At 48.3% G+C, this 23028-nt stretch overlaps 1 protein-coding gene across 1 annotated transcript; it reads right to left on the bottom strand.

Annotated features, from left to right (window-relative positions):
• On the bottom strand, positions 1-22707 carry slc15a4 (solute carrier family 15 member 4). The gene is made up of 9 exons (XM_067231093.1): positions 22536-22707; positions 21727-22348; positions 20406-20701; positions 19478-19619; positions 19153-19236; positions 17536-17716; positions 13835-13993; positions 8746-8904; positions 1-926 (listed from the first exon to the last, which is right to left on the bottom strand). Exons 2-9 carry the CDS (start codon positions 22300-22302, stop codon positions 787-789), a joined length of 1737 nt encoding a protein of 578 aa, XP_067087194.1. The 5' UTR covers positions 22303-22348; positions 22536-22707; the 3' UTR covers positions 1-786.
• Positions 22708-23028: the final 321 nt, after the last annotated feature.

The raw sequence follows: 23028 nt of genomic DNA on the forward strand, positions 1-23028 counted from the left end.
TGTTTTCAAACGACTCACATTTTAAATGTTTTTATTGACAAAGAAACTCAAACATACAGCACTCCAGTCGTACAGATACAGAAAACAAGAAAGTTAAACATAAAACAATGTAGCGGTATCAAAAGCTTCAAGTTTAATCCCCCCCCCCCCTGAGATGGTGTACACTGCTACAGTCCATTATGTTCTAGAAGGCAGATCACTTTTGAATATCATGGTGCAATTATACCACATCCCCTGAGTGGAGTTTGGTTTCTAAAACGCTGTGACATCACTTGCCTGTGTCTCGTCACTATGTTGCTCATCAACATTGCCTCAGTTAATATTAATGCAGTTCTGATCACACTGTAGGTAAGCAAATAATGGGTACCTGGAGTGTCCTGAACATTTTCATGTTCATCTGTTAACAGGGGTAACGATGCAAAGAAAATATTCTGAAAAAAACCACATCTACAGTATTCTTTTGAAAGAAGGGTTAGCGAAAGCAGTATTTATACATTCATGATTTCCTGTTCAAAGTACAGTCTGTTTATGGCACAGTGCCTCAAGTGGGAGCCATCAGTCAAAGCCTCAAAAAGCAAACAAGCAAAAAGTAAAGACAAGATTTACCATTAGGAGTCTTCATCGATGAAAGTTTCCAAAGATGTTTTAAACCGGTTTAAACAGTTTAACGTGGTAATAATCAGCAACAAACCAAATTCAGTATGAGAGGATGTTGTTGGGGGTGGGGGGGACTGGGAGGTTGGGGGCGGGGCGGACTGGGAGGTTGGGGGCGGGGCTTTGGGCCGGTCAAGACTGTCGCAGACTGCCGGCCCTGGTCCTCTGCTTGTCGTACCTGACTGACACAATCAGGAACACCAGCAGGGTGACGCCCTGGATCCCTGCCAGCAGGAAGAAATAGTAGTCCAGGTGGCAGTCGTTGATATTACCTGGAGGGAGGGGGTGAGACAAGGTGGTTATTGTGACAGAACACACAGTGGGGACTGTGGAGCTGAAAAAATTTACTCAAGATCTTTCCAGATTTTCAAAAAGTCAAAAACAATGGATTCGCTTCTTGGCTATCTGGGTCGCGGGTAGTTTGTTGGACAACTAGTGAAGCTTCACCTGCCTCATCCTTCGACACTGCGAAGCTTCATCTGATAGCTCCTCCCCCCAAAACCAGTGACAAAACACTGTGACAGGCCAAACCCCTCCTCCTTTCCCTGAGACCCCTCCTCCCTGGTCCAGTGGCTCCTCCCCCTCACCAAAAATGCTGTGAGATTTCGGCTGCCTCGCCGGCCGGCTAGGGCCTGACGCATAATTGAAGACGACAGAAATGTTTGTAAAAAGTCCCTGTTGTTGGCTTCCTGGACTGGATAACACCTTCGATTATTGTTGGGAACCACCGGGGGGGGAGATTGCCCCCCCCCCTGCCTCGTGTAGCCGGGGCGGCTCCAGACAACCGTGGGTGACGATTCAACCCGACCGTGGGTGAGATTCGAACCGGCGATGTGTGAACTCCAAGTACCCAGTGACTTGTCTTTGTTCATGCCCTTTAACCGCCACACCACGGAAGCCCTTCGCAGAGATGTACTTTCTCCGGGCGTTCTTGACATGCATTTCAATGCCAATCTGCGCTTTAAAATTTGGCAGCAGCCTGGATTCAAACCATTAACCTCATGTTTATGAGGCTACGTCCCTCTCCTGTGAGCCAGTAACACTGTTCTCGGGTAATTGCCTCTACAAATCTGTTCTCGATTTTCAAAACTGACAGTAGCCTGGAATCAAACCTTGAACCTCTTGGTTCCAAGGCAGCCTCTCTCCTCACTGAGCCATTGGGGCCGTTATGATATCATTACCATTCTTGGGGTACTTCACTGGAATAAAGACAGGCACATAGAGTAACTAGATTAAAAATCACACGTGGGTGGGGATCAAACTGATCACGTTACAACTCTGAGCCAACAACTCTTCATCATTCGCAACATCTTAACCCACCACACTGTCCTGTTGCTGACAGGATCTGCATCTGCCAATCTGTGGTTTAAAATTTGGCAGCAGCATACCTGGGAATCAAACCTTCAACCTCTTGGTTACGAAGCAGCCTCTCTCCTCTCTGAGCCATTGGGGCTGGTAGGATATCCACACTGTTCTCGGGTAATTCCCTCTGCGAATCTGTTCTCGATTTTCAAAACTGACAGTAGCCTGGAATCAAACCTTCAACCTCTTGGTTACAAAGCAGCCTCTCTCCTCTCTGAGCCATTGGGGCTGTTAAAACATAACCACCACTCTTGGGTACTTCACTTAATGATGTCACCCATCCAGTTGGGAAAGCACTTATAGATGTGATCATGGGTGATCTGATTGCCAGATCAACACAAACAATTGCCAGGTGTGTTTCACAAATGAGTGCGTGATTATGAGCGTTCAGTGGGACATCTCTGGCTCCAGGCCTCACCCTCCAATCCAACAGGTCCTAGACATGCTCAATGGGATTGACAAAATGACAACTTCACGGAGCGGGCCTTCCATGTTTAGCTCGCCCTGTCTGATGAGAAGGAAGACAGAACGGGTCAGAACGGGTTGTGTGGATGAGAGGAAACACAGTTCTGTCAGCAGGAAGGCTCTTTCTTCTTCTTCTCTTATCACAGACAGAAAACGTTCTAAACAGGGTGCTGTTTGAACCCCCCCCCCCCCCCCCTCGCTTTGGTTTCCACGAGGACGGCGTCATTGATGATGTGGGATTGAAGTACGGGGAATAACAGAACAATCTGGACCCTCGGCTGTGAGCAGAGCTGGGGAGTCTTTCATCAGAACTAAAGCACTGTTTGTTTTCCCAGGGGAGAGAAGGCAATCAAAATGGGGGGAAAAAGCATCGTGCACCGTCAACCTGGATGTGATTTACATACGCGTGAACGTACGTGTGTGTGTGAGACAGAGAGCAAAGGGAGGTGGGAGAGGGTTACCATTAACTGTACATGTTAAGTCTCAACATCTTGTCACTATCCTACACTGTACAGTATCACACCTAGTTCAACCACCTTCATATTCTGAAACACCACGGAACAAGAACCTCAAATATCTGTTCATGCCCTCCCCCCCTCCCTAGCTGGGACACATCATAGAAACTGCAGAGTTGGCGTTTTTCAAGTATTTTAATAGTGAAAAGCTTGTTTTTTCCCCCCTTGCCAGTAGCGACTGTATTTGTGAAGGTTTTCCTATTCTTAAACAGAGGAACAACCCGTATGTATGAAACCCAACGCTGCTGATGCGACTGGCTGTCCCTGTTCATCAAGGCACACTGCGGGGGAATCCTAAACAAATACTTGTTTTCCCCCTGCTCCGGTTTGACATGGGAAGGAAAAAAAAAAAGCATACAGCCATCCTAAATCCTCCATATTGAAACTTAAACAGAACACTGTCTGACAATTGTATTGGCATTATAGCTGCTTTCCACCTCTTGCTATGTTCCACATACTGTTTTATTGGTCCTACTGCTTAGTGAAGAGACAGTGCAGCAAATAACTGCTCTTCATTTGACAGGTACCTTGTCAAGAGTTCCTGGTATTGGATTCACTTTATCCACTTTATTAAAATGGTCACATTCTATACACAACGGGCTGCTGGCTTTTTACGGTTTCCGACTGTAATCCAGCAGGAAGCAGCGAGCAAGCCTGGCCATTGGAGCTGTTTGAAAGCCCCTGTATCTTCAAATGAGAAAAATCCCATTGCTTCAGGGCCCATGCGCTGTCTGAGGAACCCACCTATTAAGTTCTCCAAGTGGGACTGTCACGGTGAATAAAGACCTACAGAAGGAGTCCCAGGCTTGATTTTAATTGGATAAGGGGGTAATTCCCCAGGAGTCCTGTCATCTCCCATGGTGCATCTGGCCAGAGCGAAGTGGGGAGAAAGAGGAGTGGTGAGAGAGTTCTGACAGGCCGGGCGTTCAGAGAGACCAGTCTAATTACACCTTCCTCTGTGTAGCGAGGCCCACTCTGGGTGAAGGAGCCCAAGGACTCTCCATGGTCCCATCCTGCAGGACACGCTGGAGAAAGAGGTCAGTGAGCCAGACCTGCACAGCCTCACCAAGCCTGTGAGGCTAGCCTTCACACGGAACCACCGAGCCTGTGTGAGGCTAGCCTTCACACTGACCCACCCAGCCTGTGTGAGGCTAGCCTTCACACTGACCCACCCAGCCTGTGAGAGGCTAGCCTTCACACTGACCCACCCAGCCTGTGTGAGGCTAGCCTTCACACTGACCCACCGAGCATGTGTGAGGCTAGCCTTCACACTGACCCACTGAGCCTGTGAGAGGCTAGCCTTCACACTGACCCACTGAGCCTGTGAGAGGCTAGCCTTCACACGGAACCACCCAGCTGACACTGTCCACAGAGTTTCAACAAAGGCTGGTAAAGGATAACCTTTACCAGACAAAGACTTGCCGTGGCTTCCTGTCCCTGTGCGGTCTCTGAGCTGGGCACATCCTGCATCAGTGGACGGCACACACCCACCTAGGTGACGAGTCTCACCTTGTTCACGTGCTCCGTCGATCGCTGGCCGTGTTCGTGCCCTTTCAAGACGAGTGGAAACGTCCAAGATTAAAGACAGAACATCACAGACGTGTGATTCCACATGAAGGGGTGCCGCGCGGCCCTCGTACAGTACCCTGAACGTGACTTCATTCATTGAAATCCTTTAATCTGGATTTCAAAGGCTCAGACACATCTCTCCTGATCATATAGGATGAAATCGTCGTGTGAGGTGATATATTTTCATAAATCCCGCCTCTGTCAAGGTAGAAATACAATAGAAAAGATGAATACTCCCCCCACCCCTTTTCTGTCTGCTCTCTCCTTTCTGTATCAAGATGGGAGCTGTTTTAGATGTGAGATGGACTAAAAGAACAATCCAGACCGTCTATCACCACCGCGTGAATAATTCATGGTGGGTTTAAAACAATGCTAGCAGGACGAAAGCGGGGGGGGGGGGGGGGGGGGGGCTTCCAGTTGCCTCGGAATCGGCTTCGGTCTCAGATCGATAATTCACTTTAACCGGCGCTCACAGGAGAGTCCACCAACCGCAGTCTTAATTAACACTGGGGGCCGTGCTCAGAGGACACAGAGACACCACTGTAGCTGGGCGAGAGACACATGATGGGAGAGAGGAGAGAGACCCTCTTATTTACCCTAATTGTCAAGTGCTTTATAGATTCAATAAACATTCGATGAACTGGTCCCTGAGCAATATCAGGGGGGGTAAACAAAGAAAGAAAGAAAGAAAACAACTCTGTTTGCGAAGCTCATTTGAGAGATCGTGCAAGGTTTCAATTCTGTAATGGGACATATTCTAAATTGGGCTGAGACCCCCCTCCCTGCGTCCAGCCCCCAGGGTCCACTTGGCTGCTAAGCACTTTCAAAAGTGTGCTAATTATGGAAGCAAAAGGCAAAACAAGGACTTGCTGTGCAAACTATTAAACGAACCCCATAAATATTTGACAGGTATTTTAAAAGGGCAGATGCGGGTGTGCAGCTCAATCCATAAGAAGCATTGGCATTCCAATCCTATAAACCCAGAATGAACTTTTCTCCTCCTCTCTCTGCCAGACACTGTGTCCGTACCAACACTCAAAGGTCAAAGGTCAAATGATAGCAGAATTACTGCCCCAGAAACTAAAACGTCTCGACTAAAAACCAAGTCAAGCCTGTACACAGGCACAGAGAAACAAGACGTCATTGCCTGGTCTGTGAGGGCTAAGAAAGAGCCTGTCACGTGAAGTCTAGATGAACCAGGTCAATATCAATTCACCGTTCTGAAAATGGATCAATGCATTCGCATTCTGTGGAATGCCCAACATCTGAATGCTCCAATGCATTCAATAACCCTCCTGCGGCTGCAAATGAGCGGAATAGGAGGATCAATGCAAGCTTCATTTTCTCCGCAACTGAAACGATTTCTCCCTGACCCATTTTCTTTTCTTTCATATCGGTATTTAAATGTCTTCGTTTGTGCCATCATTTGGTGGAGGAGCTAGCTCATAGCTACATACGATATGCACCCGAGCCCTTCCCCTGCAGTCCAGACTAATCTCCTGTCTAGGAGTCTGTGGTCAGTGGTTGAGTCCCTCTGTCTGAGCCTATGAAAGGAGGAAGGAGATTTCTTTCAGACCTAAAAAGCTCTATAAAAACACAGGTGACTCCTGTGACATCTGAGCCAACATTAAAACACTGACATTTTGCTAAGTATGACCCGGCTGTTCATGAGCAGGATGTGAAAAATGTCATCTCAGACCGAGGCTCAAAGCTCTCCTCTGACCCCTGACCCGCGGGTCAAGCCAGCACTTGAACACGGAACAAAAGGAGGGCGATATCCTCCACTGACTCGGCTTCTGGGCCGTCTTCGAGCGACAACGAAACAACCGGCGTTTCACATAAACAAACCCTCCGATGTGAGGCTGCTGATGAGGCTGAGGCGGGGGTAGCTGACCCCTCGCAGAGGCAGATCCTGAGGTCGTCCGCCAGGTCAGTGCCTCGCTGGCGGGAGCCGACGTGGACGCCCATCTCAATCGGACTGGAACAGGATGAACGACCAAGTCGGACGGAAAACACATTAGCGCACTGGACTTTAAATAACAAGTGGAGGCTCAGAGAGATGAAGTGCTGGGGAGGAGGAAGTGAGGAGGAAAGGGGTGGATGAGGAGCAGAGAGGAGTAGGGGAGTGGAGGAGGAGCAGGGGAGTGGAGCAGGAGCAGAGAGGAGTAGGGGAGAGGAGTAGGAGAGTGGAGGAGGAGCAGAGAGGAGTAGGGGAGTGGAGCAGGAGCAGAGAGGAGTAGGGGAGAGGAGTAGGGGAGTGGAGGAGGAGCAGAGAGGAGTAGGGGAGTGGAGGAGGAGCAGAGAGGAGTAGGGGAGTGGAGGAGGAGCAGAGAGGAGTAGGGGAGTGGAGGAGGAGCAGGGGAGTGGAGGAGGAGCAGAGAGGAGTAGGGGAGTGGAGGAGGAGCAGAGAGGAGTAGGGGAGTGGAGGAGGAGCAGAGAAGAGTAGGGGAGTGGAGGAGGAGAAGAGAGGAGTAGGGGAGTGGAGGAGGAGCAGAGAGGAGTAGGGGAGTGGAGGAGGAGCAGAGAGGAGTAGGGGAGTGGAGCAGGAGCAGAGAGGAGTAGGGGAGTGGAGGAGGAGCAGAGAGGGGGGTAAATCAGCCTGCAGGGCAGGGCCAGGAGGTGGTGGCGGTGGCAGCGCTGAGCTCCAGGGGCAGATTTACTTAAGAGGACGGGGCTGTGTAATCAAGCCCCCAGTTAGTGATTAATCCAGGTTGTCTATCCCCGGGCTGGAAGCCTCTCCCAGCCTGATGTTTACAGCTCCGAACATCCCCCCCAGCCATGGAAATAAGGATGGTTTCATTTCCACCTCCCCTGCAGAGGCCCGGCGCAGTGCCACGCTCCCAGGAGGCTGGCAAGAGCAGGCAGGTAGAACCACAAATGTATGTCAGGGAGAGAACAAAAAAACCGTCCTGTTACAGTCACAACAAACAGTGATTTCTGACTGGCTTTGAGGCCAATATTTCACACCATCTGTCTTTTATCAACGACCACCTGGATGTTTTCTTTCTGGTGTTTTCTGCCCAACCCCTCCCTCTCTCTCGTTCTTTAAATTACCTTCTCAAAAAGACGTGTCGGCGAGGGAGGGAAGGAGAAAGCCAGCGGGCACCCAGGCTCTCGCTTAACAATCGAATGATGCTTACTAAACAAACGAGAGCCGGGGCGAAGGATGGATTTATGTGGCTGTGCCAAGCATCTCCGAGTGCTAACATCATCAAAAATACGTCCAGAACTGTCGGCGTGCTGTATTAATGAGCTATTAGGTGTTTGTGGGTAAACAATTTACAGAGCTGGCTTATTTACCGTGCGGCTCCGAGGAAAGTGCATCTGAGACGGAAGGGCTCTCTCGCCAGGGAACGCATCCATCTGCTGCCACCTCCACACTATTTATTCTCGCACTCGGACAGATTTACACAAACCTTTTGTCGTTAGTCTGACATGTCTATTTATTACAGGAAACACTCTTAAAAACAAGAGAATTGCCCACGTTTTCTCCCCCGGCGCAACTCATTTACAAACTCCTTAAGTGGGTTTTAAATCAAGAGTGTACATGAACATTCTTGAGACTTGTCCCTAAGAAAATACATTTCAGTCGATGCTCCGAGACTGCAGCTGAGGGGATCCATATCTAAATTTGCACAGTCGATACTGTGTCATGTTGTGAGAATAGGAAAGAAGTAGATGTTTTGCTAACATCAATCCCCCACCCAGTAAACACTTGAACCCTCACGACATCCTGCAGAGATAGCGAAGGGAGGGCATCAGAATATTGATGAGGAGAGTCATTCTTCTCGACAGGAAAACTATGTTCAATAACTGGTAGGTTGGCGGAGGAACTCAGATGCCTGGGTCATGCCTCAAACTCAGTCCTGTAAAAACATCTGAGGCCTTCACAGGGTCCATGGGCCATTATAGAAGAACTGGGTCAATATTGTACACAGTTGAGTCATCTCCCCAATTTACCTCAGGACAATAGCTTTTTCTCTTAAGTGCCCTTCCAGACTAAAACACAGCGGGCCCTATGACGTCATTACATTGAGCTCATTGGGACGCGGAAATGACACGATAAAGAACTCTGACTTCACGTCGATGGGATAGAGAGAGAGAACGAGAAAGAAAAAGAGAATATAGGATTATTATATATATATTTTTTTTTTTTTCTTCTTCTTCTTCTGTTCCTTACCAAAGTCTTTGTGGGAGGACATCCAGCCAATCCCCTTGAAGGAGACGATGGCCAGCAGCCCAGAGCCCACGAAGGATCCGACCCCAGAGAAGAAGAAGAACAGCCCCATGATGGCGCTCTGCATTGACCTAGGAGCAGCGGAGTAGGCAAACTCCAGGCCTGGAACACACAAGAATACACCAGAAATCCCATGATTCACAAAGACAATTACAAATAATGAGTACTCTTATTATGAGTACAGTAAGTGTGTGTGAATCCTTATGTACTGCCCAGCGATGATCTACATGCAGTTGAGCTAACAAACCCATGTGTTCCTGTGTGTATGTGGAGCAAACAATCCAATCTGTTGACTTCTGTCCTTCTTGGCCAATTCAATTATGGTTCCAATGATGGGACACAGGAAGTGAGCAACATTGTTGTCTAGCAGCCTGAGGCAGAGGCCAGCCCCCGAGTGAGAGTGGTCAGCTGTACAGTGAGAGTGGTCAGCTGTACAGTGAGAGTGGTCAGCTGTACAGTGAGAGTAGTCAGCTGTACAGTGAGAGTGGTCAGCTGTACAGTGAGAGCACATTTACATTTAGTCATTTAGCAGACGCTCTTATCCAGAGCGACTTACAGTAAGTACAGGGACATTCCCCCGAGGCAAGTAGGGTGAAGTGCCTTGCCCAAGGACACAACATCATTAGGCACAGCCGGGAATCGAACCGGCGACCTTCTGATTACTAGCCTGATTCTCTAACCGCTCAGCCACCTGACTCCCTAGTAGTCAGCTGTACAGTGAGAGTGGTCAGCTGTACACCCAGAACACCAACCTGAAATTCAGCACAGAACAGTGGACGTCCAACAGGTAGATGAAAGATTAAAGAATGGAGGATTCAACTATTCGTTAGGCTATTCAATGAAAACCAGATGTGTTGTAAGACTACCGGTTAATAAATATTGAGACAAAAGCTCAGAGATAACTGCAAATGATGCACCAGCTACATGATGAGTGATATCACAGTGTCTTTGTGATAATGACTTTGGGGTAGACTCTGGCCAGGAGCGGTCACTGTTGGCTGACATTCAGGTTGATGTGTTGTGGACTATTCACGGACACAGATATTGACTTATCACCCAGCCATCCACCCACGGACTCAAAAACACACACACTCACACACTGTCACACACTCTCACACCCAAACACACACACACACAGACACACACACACACACAGGGCATCTTATATTCAGTACAGCAACAAAGTTCAGCACTCACTGTGTTTCCACGTTCAGTAGATTACATTTCCATCCACATCAGAGAGCCTGCTTTCCACAAGCACCATCGCTCCACTTATTATGCATGAGACAGGCAGTTGGCCAACTGCCATTTCCCAGCTCAACGTCAGCCTTGTCCTCCCCTCCTCAGGGCCTCCTAATCACCTATTCAACTGCAATTGTTTTGGGTAAATCTCTTTATATTTAATATGTGACCAGAAGAAGAGGAAGAGCCAGGCTGCGTGTGTGCTGTTTGGACGTGTCTGTGAATATACTGTAGAACTCAGCCTGCCAGATGACATTTATAATTTCATGGCAGCTCAAACTTTGGGGTTTCACGAATTAAGCCTTATAGCTGCTTCTGTCAGTAGAGATTAGGGCGCGTCCGTTAAGTAAGGATGGCTTTTAGGGCCTTCCTCAGAGGGAAATAAAAGAAGAACTAAGAACCAGTGTAGGTGTTCTTCGCAAACACCTATGCTGGATGTGTAGGACATTAGGATATGGAGGCGTGATAAAGACAAGGCCATCTTTTGAGTTAACAAACTAAATAAAAACTTGTACTCAACAAGTACAACATTTAAGCCATTTCTACCCTCAGATAACCTTTCCAGTCCATGCCTAGAGGCCTGGGTCAATGGCCAAGCATTCAAGACAACACTGGCCACGAAGGACCATGTGCAGCAGTCGAAAGAGGACAGGGTGGGCTATTTTCAACCGCAATCGTAGGTAAAAACAATGATTTGAGACGGAATTACAATGATATCTCCTGTCTGCCTCCCTGCCACATCCCAAACAAACAGGCTGACCTTTCTAGACCAGGGGGAGGAATTATTCAAAAAGGAAGAAGTAGAGTTAAAATATATATTTATTTGTATTTTTTTCTTCTTCCCGAGGGCCATGTTAGAGGGGTGATTTTTCTTTCTTGGAAAATAACATTAGCCTTTAACATTTCCGAAAGAGCAATACATAATTAAAAATCCCTTAGGGGATCATTTTGCAAAGTTTTCGCATATTCTTAGCGCCCGAAAGCAGACAAACTGCGGGTGGTGCAGAAGCACAAGCAAAGAATGATCCGGGTCCCTTCCAGGCACGCACCGCTGCTGAGGACCAGGTGGGGCACCTGGTGTAGGAAACGGATTTATTCAAACAGAATAAGACCGGGGCGGGAGGGGGGGGGGGGAATGACTCCCTTTTGTCCCAGACATATGTCACAATTCTGTCATCCAATTTCCCTTGAAGTCAAACCCTGTGGGACTATATGGAAGGAAAGCAGAATATGTTGTATTTTAAGGTTCCCCAAAGCTTTGTTCTGTCTCTATTAGAATTTCACGGATGCCCTAATAGTCAGACGTGACTTCCAGTGGTTGTTAAAAGTCACCCTAGGCATACAAATAAACGTATGTGTACTGCACCTAATCTAACTTCATTATGTTCAATTTAACCCATTTAAAAACACGGTGCTTATTCAACAGAGACAAACGCACTGCTTAGAGGAACTTGACAGATTCTCTGAAAAAAAAAGAAAAATCTCTTTGAATTAACCTGACATGGCTTGATGTCATTCGACTATGTAAAAATGCACAGTATCACCGCGGTTCTCCGAGGTAAAAACATATACAAAAAAGGAAACGGGGAAGCTAAGTTGATCCAGCAGGATATATGAGGCTTGTGTCAGCCCCAGACAGAGGGACTAGGATGAGGCTTGTGTCAGCCCCAGACAGAGGGACTAGGATGAGGCTTGTGTCAGCCCCAGACAGAGGGACTAGGATGAGGCTTGTGTCAGCCCCAGACAGAGGGACTAGGATGAGGCTTGTGTCAGCCCCAGACAGAGGAACTAGGATGAGGCTTGTGTCAGCCCCAGACAGAGGGACTAGGATGAGGCTTGTGTCAGCCCCAGACAGAGGGACTAGGATGAGGCTTGTGTCAGCCCCAGACAGAGGGACTAGGATGAGGCTTGTGTCAGCCCCAGACAGAGGGACTAGGATGAGGCTTGTGTCAGCCCCAGACAGAGGAACTAGGATGAGGCTTGTGTCAGCCCCAGACAGAGGGACTAGGATGAGGCTTGTGTCAGCCCCAGACAGAGGGACTAGGATGAGGCTTGTGTCAGCCCCAGACAGAGGGACTAGGATGAGGCTTGTGTCAGCCCCAGACAGAGGGACTAGGATGAGGCTTGTGTCAGCCCCAGACAGAGGGACTAGGATGAGGCTTGTGTCAGCCCCAGACAGAGGGACTAGGATGAGGCTTGTGTCAGCCCCAGATAGAGGGACTAGGATGAGGCTTGTGTCATCCCAAGACAGAGGGACTAGGATGAGGCTTGTGTCAGCCCCAGACAGAGGGACTAGGATGAGGCTTGTGTCAGCCCCAGACAGAGGGACTAGGATGAGGCTCGTTATTACAGGCTCTCCACAGGAAGACTAAGCCTGGCAATGATCATAACCGGAGAAGAAAAATAATAATGAGACTGAGTTTCATTGATTTAAAAAAAACACACAACATGAACAACCAGAGTCGCTCGCTGCCACAACACAGCCAGCTGCTTCAAAAGGCTCCCATCCTGTACCGTGACACAAACAGTGGCACTCTTTGCTAATACTTCTAAGCTCCTATTGTAAATTGGAGAGGCTGACTTGGAGGCAATGACAATGAAAGCAGGACGCTATCGTTGAGGAAGCAAGCGGAGCTCAGTGGAGATCAAGCGGAGGAGAAAGGGTAGCCTGCTAAATTGATCTGGAGAGAAGTGGAAACGTCTACATCCAATTGAGTATTATTACTGTTCAGGCTTTAGGTCTGCTCAGTGAGAGATAAGAGAGCTGGCTACACACTCCTACAAAATCAGGAGGATCAAGAGTATGTTCCGGGAAGAGACTTTGTCCTTGAAGATCTTCACTGAGCCTACAGTCTAGGCTGCAGAGAACCCTGAGGTACATTTAGACCACCTGGATCCCAGGAACAGGCATTCCCTCTCCTCTCCCTTTGGCCAGAAACACAGTGCACGGATGTCAGTCGAGGAGGGGAGTGTGGATATCCCTAGGGTAACCAGGGATGGGGGTTCCTAATATGCATTAGGTCCCAAAGTCTCATTGTACCATGTAACAGCGTGAGCGGTGATCATGTGATGTCATCAAGCTAAAACACACGGTGCAGAAATGACAGTTGGGATGCTCGCGTGATAAACATTCCTCAGTGAAGCACAGAATCGACAGTATATTCGGCGCTGGATGAATTGTACAGGACAGACTGTATTCTCAGGACTGCAGAAGAAGATAACACTCAGAGCAGACCTGTCGTCATGGTAGCACACTGGACACACAGTACAGTCGCAGAAATGTGATTTAAACATGACTGTGCATCTCTTTCTGATGGATTTATGAAGGTAGATACCTTCCTGGCTAATAGCTCCCAGATTCCTCACCCAGATTCCTCACCTAAAAACGTTCAACAACAACAAAACAGACAAAATGGCTGCCTTCCACATCTACCAAAGCAGAGGGGAGGGTGCGTTTAAGAAAAACACGCCAGTGATTACATGAGTCATTAGGACATAATGAACCAGAGACAGCGTTGATGCCAGGAACTGTAGCCCAGAAGCAGCTGGACAGAACAAGCCTCACCAGACAGACTCCCCATAGCCATTAGAGGCTCTACCTTGTCCTTTGTATATGTAAAGTGGTATTAGCATTTGGCTATATACAGAAAGGTAGCCGTCTAAGAAATCGAGGTAATATGAACATATTAACACCATCTGTATGACCTTACTCCTACACCTGACAGGAATGATTGTTCCTTACATCACCTTCCATATGTGAATTAGCGACGCAATGTGCCGAGTGCTGTACCTGCGATGCTGGCGAAGATCTCGCTGATCCCGATGAGGACGTACTGGGGGATCTGCCACCAGATGGGCAGATCGGCAGCATAGTAGGTGACTTTGCCAAATACCTGGTCGATCGTCCCTTTGGTTTTGATGATCTCCAGACGCTTCGTCTCCAGGATTCCTGCGGGGGGGGGGGGGGGGGGGGGGGGGGGGGGGGGAGAAGAAGAGAGATACCAGTAGGTTTACATTTACATTTAGTCATTTAGCAGACGCTCTTATCCAGAGCGATTTATAGTAAGTACAGGGACATTCCCCCCGAGGCAAGTAGGGTGAAGTGCCTTGCCCAAGGACACAACGTCATTTGACACGGCCGGGAATCGAACTGGCAACCTTCTGATTACTAGCCCGACTCCCTCACCGCTCAGCCACCTGACTCCACAGGTTATACATCCATTTTTGTTGGGATGCACACAGTGTGTTGGGAGACTATATCGTAACACTTTTGAATACATACGAAGCAGTTCGAGGGTGTGTTTTGAGGCTGTGGTGTTTAGGGTGGCGTGTGACGTGAAAACAATAGACAAGAGAGACAGAAATTAAAATTATTTAAACAAAATAACAACATCTCAACGTAGAAATAACTGCCTCGGCAGGTTTGTACAATTCCCTTGGCACAGACGCACCTCTCAACTAGCACCTCTCGGGCTAGTTGAGAGGGGAAAGCATGCCCTTCATAAATAATGCAGTCAGGGTTAGCAAGCACTTCTTACAGTACTTAATGTACTACATCAAACACAGACAAACATCCAAACATATTCCCTCGCAGGAATTAGGGGGATTCACTGACAGTCCGCGAGGGATTTAGTGCCAAGTCAAGACTACTGCTTCATTAAGATCCCATCTGCACGCTCCAACACAGATTACAGCAGCTCGCAAAGGGAGAAAGGAGAGATGGAGAGAGATAGAGAAAGAAGGAGAAACAGAGATAGAGATAGTAAGAGAGCGAGAAAACCGAACCAGCGAGACAGACAGTGTCAAGAGTGAGGGAGAGAGTTAAAGAGAGAGAGAGAGGTAGGGAGAGACACAGAGAGAGAGAGAGAGAGACACACAGAGAGAGGTAGGGAGAGACACAGAGAGAGAGAGAGAGAGACAGAGAGAGAGAGAGAGAGAGAGAGAGAGGGACAGCTTAACAATAACACCCAAGCAGTTGTCATCAGCCGACGCCGCTTCCTGAAAGCTTTATTCGATAACCATTATCATGGAACCAGCAGCTATTTCCAGAAAATGCCCAGAGACAGCCTCCTATCACAGCCACACTTAATGCTGGCGTTTAGAGGGGATGCAGGCTCGTAATCCAGCCATGCTTTAATACCAGCCGTCCATCCAGGGTAGCGTGGAGCCTGATGGCCCAGAGCTAGGCGCTCCCTCGCCACAAACAGACCCTCGTCTTCCCAGACCAAAAAAAAAAAACTAAACACTGCCACTTTTGGAGAGCAAGTCAAAGGCATTCAACATCAGCTAAAGCTGATGGGGGGGGGGGAGAAAATAAAGAAAATAAATATATCTTTAGTCGGAAATGATTCAATAAATTAAACGTAAAAGGTAACTTCAAAGGCGATGGCTTGGCCGTGATGGCAACCCTGTGAAGTGTGTGTGTGTGTGGGGGGGGACAGGTGTATGGTGCTGTGTATGTTCTGGCTGTGTCCAGGGCCCCGGACGCCAGTCTGGCAGGGCCACAGCTGCCCATCTGTCCGGGCTGCAGTTCCAGGGCTGGGGCCTCCAGGGCTGCAGTTCCAGGGCTGGGGCTTCCAGAGCTGGGCCCTCCAGGGCTGGGCCCTCCAGGGCTGGGCCTACCAGAGCTGGGGCCTACCAGAGCTGGGGGCCTCCAGGGCTGGGCCCTCCAGGGCTGGGCCCTCCAGAGCTGGGCCCTCCAGGGCTGGGCCCTCCAGGGCTGGGCCTACCAGAGCTGGGGCCTACCAGAGCTGGGGCCTCCAGGGCTGGGGCCTCCAGGGCTGGGGCCTCCAGGGCTGGGGGCCTCCAGGGCTGGGCCCTCCAGGGCTGGGGCCTCCAGGGCTGGGCCTACCAGAGCTGGGGCCTCCAGGGCTGGGGGCCTCCAGGGCTGGGCCCTCCAGGGCTGGGGCCTCCAGGGCTGGGCCTACCAGAGCTGGGGCCTCCAGGGCTGGGGCCTCCAGGGCTGGGGCCTCCAGGGCTGGGCCTACCAGAGCTGGGGCCTCCAGGGCTGGGGCCTCCAGGGCTGGGCCCTCCAGGGCTGGGGCCTCCAGAGCTGGGGCCTCCAGGGCTGGGGCCTCCAGGGCTGGGCCCTCCAGGGCTGGGGCCTCCAGGGCTGGGCCTACCAGAGCTGGGGCCTCCAGGGCTGGGGCCTCCAGGGCTGGGCCCTCCAGGGCTGGGCCCCCTGGGCAGCAGCAGCGTAGCGCCCCACCGGAGAGAGACTGACACCGAGAGCGACTCATAATCTGACTGACATGACTATTCATGACATATTAATAACAGATCAAACTCATTTCCAGCTACTCCCCTGCCTGCACTTGAGCATAAACAGGGGTATTAACGAGATAAATTTGTATTTAATAATTTTACACCTCTGAGGGAAACTTGTTGGCCTCTGAGCCAGTAAAGCTGAACTAGAGGCTAGGTTTTAGAGTATTATTAACTGTTTATAAGTTATAAGTAGCTACTTTAAAATACCCTTATGGGGAAACAAGAAAGCAGAATAAAATTTGAACTGAAATTAACTTAAGATTTTTTGGTTCTCCCTTCTCTCCTAAAAGTGGCACAGTGTAAATAGCGAAAAGAGCTTTCTGTTGAGCCAAGAAACACCAATCAGGATTGGTACGAGGCCTGGACTAGATCTCCCTGATCCAAACATGTTTCCTGTCAGGTTAGCCCATATTCTCTAGAGTTAAGACAGTTCCTAAAACCACACACCATTCATACTTTGCGACACACACTGCCTTACACAGACACATCCTCCCTCCTTCCCTAACACACATAAACACACACACACGTTTACGTGGTAAGCAATTCCTCCTGCACAGTGCCTGTGGTTGGCTGTGGTTTATTAACGATGGAACAGTGGTGAGATGGATGTAGCTGAGCACCAATCTCCCAGGGGCCGGGGGGGCAGGGAGGGGGGTCCGGGGGGGCAGGGAGGGGGGTCCGGGGGGGCAGGAGTCCCCGGGGCCAACATTAGTCTTTGATCACATCCTTCCAGAGGGCGCCACAGTCGACCTGGATCACACACTACCTCTGCAGAAGCTACTCATCCAGTCAGCTCTCATACTGCCCACACAGGGTGACACACCCCAACAAAACAACCAATCAGCCGGAACAGTAGGGGCGTGTGGTTTTGTAAAGAAAATTGTGCCACCGAGCATTCCTCGTATTCAACCAAACGGCTATTCAGAGTGAACAAGTACAGTACATGTTTTCGGGGATTAACAAACTATAATTCCCCATCTAAAACTATCTCAAAGGTCAGCGTGAACGTCGTACACACTCATCTTACCAAGTCAAAACAAGTCAGAGAGACATAAGGCTCTCCGGAAGTCTCATACGAGCGCCGTTTCAAAAGCGAGGTTGTGCACAAGTGGAGCACACGTGAGAACGAGCTCTCGCGACGCTCTCCAGTCACAGGGCGGAGTGAAAGTCATCAACCAGGAGGGAGGCGTGTGTGTGTGTGTATGTGTGTGTGAGGCGGCTCACCGGCTGCCACTGCCGACCACATGACAAAGAACATCCCCACGGCGATCCTCTTGAGGGAGGAGGGCAGCAGGCCCCTGCGCTTCAGGATGGGGTCCACCACCTTGTCCTTGAGGGGGATGAGCATGAGGATGAGCACGGCGTCGAACATGGTCAGCCAGGCGGCGGGAAAGCGGAACGTGATCTGCCCGGGACACAGAGGAGGGGGGAAACATGAGGAACAGCGTGGGGAAGTGCACATAGCATGGAAAACAATACTGAGAATGTCAGAGCAATAGGGGGCCCCCGTTCCTTTGGGGACGAGTTTGGGAAGCGGGCTTGACACTGTGCTGGCGCCCTCCAGTGGTCGGAAGCGGATTTGACCAATGCCTAAACTTACTGTTCTGTTCCATGAGAGAAGACAAACCATTGCAATTCCACAGTGAACGGACATTAGTAAAACTAATAATAGGAGTTGCAAAATTTAAGGGAGGATGAACATACAGAATTTAAAATGTTAAACCAATACACTGTTGAGTCATTCTTTGAAATATGTACTTTTCAAGTGCTGTCTGATGCTCCCAAAGCCTGTAGTATCTATCAGCTCACCAGGGACTAAGCATCTTACACACGTCCCTGGGCAAATCAACCTTTCTAATGGATCACTACACATCTACTATGCCTATTGGCTCTATACACCCATTCCTGAGGAAGTTAAGGCTTTTTTATTAAGGTTACTGTTGAGTCAAGTAGGAAAGCCCAGAGCATGACAGAACTGAAAACATCTAATCTCACTTCCCCTGTGATCTTCAAGACCACAAAGTGCCAGGTTGAAACAGAGACTCGTTTTTTTTTTTACCGACCGAAATAGAGTTAGCGAGATTAGGAATAATACAAAAATTAGTTGAGAGAAAAATGAGCCTTGTGAAGTTCTTTCCAACCGCCTCGATGGTGTAGAATACAAATGAAGAAACGCTCTGAACAACAAACAGAAACGGTTTCATCTTCTCCGCCTCGCTGGTTAGTCTAACACGTTAAATGGTGCGGCTACTGAGGTAGCGTTTTAGCTTCACACTTCACTGTGCTCACTTCCCTTATCTCCTGACATGTGTTCAACTGAAAAATAAGTCATCTAAGGTAGAGTGCATGTCCAACACTAAGGAGCTCAAACGCTGCTTTTCAAAGGTCTGATACAGACCTTAAAGAAGCTTTACTTCCTGAACCAGGCTCTATAATGTCATGTGATGGAAAGATACATGGGGCCTCAATGGCATCAACAAGGAAGACACTGACAAGGATTTTCCAGAAATTTGAATTCCACTGAATTTACATTGTAATACTATAAATACTATACATACTAGTGCTATGTATAGAAATACACTATCTAATCCACTACATCTGTGAAAGTAATAACATACATTTAGTCATTTAGCAGACGCTCTTATCCAGAGCGACTTACTGTAAGTACAGGGACATCTCCCCGAGGCAAGTAGGGTGAAGTGCCTTGCCCAAGGACACAACGTCAGTTGGCATGACCGGGAATCGAACTGGCAACCTTCGGATTACTAGCCCGATTCCCTCACCACTCAGCCACCTGACTCCCTACATACACTAGTGTGTATGTAGGGGGGTAAAACATACCTGTTGGGATCCGGTGGATGTATTGTTGCTGCTTATGTCAGGAATCTTTAAATGGAAACTCTGCAGAACGTACGTGGTCTGCATCTGAAGGACAACAACAAGAAATGTCACAAGACGCAAGGATGGAGGGCGTCTCCCCTTTGCACAAATGTCAGCATTCTCTTCGCAAGAACACTCTTCCTGAACCCGAACAGTCTCTTTAATGTGTGTCGTACTGTATATACCGTACCCAACGTCTTCCATCCAAGCCGAATCTAGCAACGTAAAGGTGAGGGGGGGATTTGAACCCGAGGCCCGCGTTCAAAAGCCTATCTGTCCTTCTCACCTGGAAGTACACAGTCCAGTATGGGATGAGGGCGAAGAACACAGGGAGGATTTTCAGCAAGGCTTTCACCTCCTCCACCTTCTCCTCAGGAAACCAGCCTCCATACGTCACTTTCGCCCCATCCAGCAGCGATGGTTTAGGCCTTTATTGGGAAGGGGGAAAAAATGTTGTTTTTTTATATATATATACACATCAACTGCTCTATATATGAGAATGAACCCTAAAGTCTAGGATGATGGGCTTTATTTTTTTTTCAGAATACCCATTAAATTATGGGACTTTTGGAAAAGAAGAGAAAGTTTATTCTAAAGCCTCTAATCCCCATCTCTGAAGAACAGACCGTAATAAGAATTCTTAAAAGGCTGTGAGATTGGGCAATTTAAAATATTCCATGTCAAGTTATCTTTTTTTCTTTTCTCCACAGATTTTTCAACCTAGGTTCAAAGCTAAGAAACAGCACTTCAGAGTGGCTTTCCACCTGGGTGACTGATAGTGTGCCAGACCTGTGGAAAATCACTGCAGAACAGTGCGATAGGATATGGCTTAACTCATCAACTGTCATAGAACTCCACAACTGAGCCACACAGGCCTAGTACCCTGTTCTATCCCGATCATATCCACTTATATCATCAATTCATGTTGATTGTTTGCAATTGGACTGCCACGTCTTGTTTCCCCGATATTTTACATTTTAGTCATTTAGCAGACACTGTTATCCAGAGCGACTTACAGTAAGTACAGAGACATTCTCCCCAAGGCAAGTAGGGTCAAGTGCCTTGCCCAAGGACACCACGTCATTTTTCACGGTCGGGAATCAAACCGGCAACCTTCTGATCAATAGCCCGACTCCCTAACCGCTCAGCCATCTGCCCCCCTGATATAACACGGATGCTTAGTACCACAGAGGGGGTAGGCAGGCCGTTCTTACAGGAGCAGGTTGGGCTCTTCGGGTCTCTGAGAGGAGCAGCAGGCGTAGCCCAGTATCTTGAACATGTCTGTGAAGGCGCTGCCGTCCGCGGGCTTGGTGACGAAGACGGCCCGGCCCAGCAGGAAGACCAGGAAGGAGACTCCCAGGCACACGGCCGGGATGGCGTAACCCAGCTCAAAGTCGATGTTCTGTTGGATGTAGGCCACTCCTCCCAGAGACAGGATGGCTCCCAGGTTGATGGACCAGTAGAACCAGTTAAAGAACCGACGGGTGGCCTCAGGACCCCTGTCTTTCACCTGGAACACAATCGATATCAGCGTCACCATGAAATCATCCCTCGGATCCTCTTTAATATAAAAAAATGAGATCTCTTTTTAGCAACAATACCAATCCAGAGATATTACACAATTTATATCTCGGATATACTGTATTATGGTTGTTTTTTTCAATAGTCTGGCCATTCATCCATTGTCACTACCAACAGGGCATGAGAATACAGAGCCAAGTGATAAAAGACACTACAATATACTATATTACAGAGGTGAGAGGGAATTTGAGTTATGAAAAGCAATAACACTTGACAGAGACTCATGAATAATCAAATAAACTTTTAAATGATAAATATCGTTATTTCCATGCAAACTATTCCTACAGCATAGGGCATGCCTTTTTCCAATAATATTTTCACCCCCCACTGCAAATATCACGAATGTCAACAGAAATGTCAATACAGTAGTCTATGCAGTATACAAAAAAAATACTGAAATCTGGCTGAGTTGGCACTGAAGCCAGGGTGTAATCACACAATAGCAGAGCTGTAACATTGATGGAAAGACGTGAAAAAAATAATGTTACAATGGCTAAGGCTATGGAATCCTTGTGACTGCTTCTATGAAAGGGTTTTCGATCAGCCAGATTATCCGGAATGCCTTATTTATAGATGTATACCACAGAAACAGGCTTTTACTTTGTGAGGTAATCCCACATTTTAAGGAAATAATCAGCCTACATTTGACAAACGTGAAGTTTCACTTCCTGTACTTTCAGCAGCGTGTAAAGGCATTTCTCTCAGCCTGACCAGTGAGTCGCTGCTAACCCAATGATTCACCCAAATGTGAATCTCATGACAAAAATTATCAATGGCCCTACAACCAGCAAGGGAATAACTGAATGAGCCTGTCATGGTAACAACACTGAAGAGAACTCACAGGAAAAAACCTGATTCCAATTCCTAAAATTCCAATCTATTGTCGTGTACCACTGTTATTACTACGATGTCTAAAGCTTGTGGTTACAGGAAACACTAGAATAAATACTGTACCTGTTCAGCTCCGAACGGAGTGATGTTGGACTTGACGGTCCCCACCCCTAATGCGATGAGTGCCAGGCTGCTGTAGATCACTGGGCCACAATAGGGTGTGCGTGAAGGGCAGGTGACATTGGCAGGGAGGGTAATGTTGGGATTCAAACATTCTGCAGGTTGTACTGGAAACGCCGTCTGATCACCACACAGGTAACTTCTAGACTTTTCATTGGCGATAAATGGGAAAAACAGCATGCCTATCAAGTACAGGATTAAACTGCAAGCGATGGTAAGGAACTTCCCAAGATATGCATCAGCCAACCAGCCGCCAAACGGTGAAATCAGGTACGTGACCCCCATAAACATGAGCGGTACTTGGCTTGACATGGTTCCCTCCCAGTAAAACGGGCTGCTGTTAAGAAAAAGGACCAAGTTGGACGTGATGCCATAGAAGGCCACTCTCTCTAACGACTCTGCCAGAAGTATGGCAGCACATGCCAGTCTTCTGCCCTTGAACACGGACACGGTGGGTCTGCTCACGGTCCCTGAGTTCTCCAGGAGAGGGGTACTCTCGCTGCCACTCCGGCTGGACATTCTCTGTTTGTTGACTTTAAGGGTTGTTTACTTGATAATGTCAACCCTGCGAAAAAACGTAATTACATAAATGGTACAGAGAGCAATACAATTATCCAGAAGGAGGCCTTTTACGATATCTAACAGTCTGTGTTGAAAAGTCAGTTTCAAGCCACTCAACAAAGTTGTTCCTGATGACACAGAACTAGCATGTATGCTACCATGACTGGTTTAATAACAGAAAGTTGTCATACCGTTAATGGACGTAAGACGCACCAATGTCCCCCATTTAGCTACTTCTTGTATATTAGTAGCTAATCCTTACTGGCTTGACATGTCAATAAAATAATATATATCATCAACGGATTCAGGAAATAAGGTAGGCTAGCAAGATAACAACGCCGATATACACAGGACTAAACAAGGTTCAGTTGTCACAATACTACCGCGTGACATTGAGGCTCGTTCAGTAACGTAGAAACTGCACACCCTACGTCCAATCAACACAGCGCGCCTTGATAAACTCAAGCCCATCCATGCATGGTTAAACTTAGTGGTTTTAAGCAGTTGCTGCTAATGTTTACGCTTGCAGTTCATTTTGACGTTCCACCAGTATTGTTTTCGCTTAGAGCCATTGGCTAGAAAGCCTGGGACCGAAGATAGCCATTGGCTAGAACAGTGACATGCTTTTCAATCATTGGTCGACACAAACCATGTCTAGGAAGGAAAGTCGGCTGGATAATGTTG

Source organism: Osmerus mordax, chromosome 28, assembly GCF_038355195.1.
Source record: "Osmerus mordax isolate fOsmMor3 chromosome 28, fOsmMor3.pri, whole genome shotgun sequence".
Taxonomy (NCBI): Eukaryota; Metazoa; Chordata; class Actinopteri; order Osmeriformes; family Osmeridae; genus Osmerus; species Osmerus mordax.

Coding starts and splice junctions, on each gene's coding strand:
- slc15a4 (XM_067231093.1), bottom strand. CDS start 22,302: ATGTCCAGCCGGAGTGGCAGCGAGAGTACCCCTCTCCTGGAGAACTCA. Junction 20,702..21,726: donor CTCCGTTCGGAGCTGAACAG/GTACAGTATTTA, acceptor ATTGTGTTCCAG/GTGAAAGACAGGGGTCCTGA. Junction 8,905..13,834: donor GATCTTCGCCAGCATCGCAG/GTACAGCACTCG, acceptor TGTGTGTTCCAG/GCCTGGAGTTTGCCTACTCC.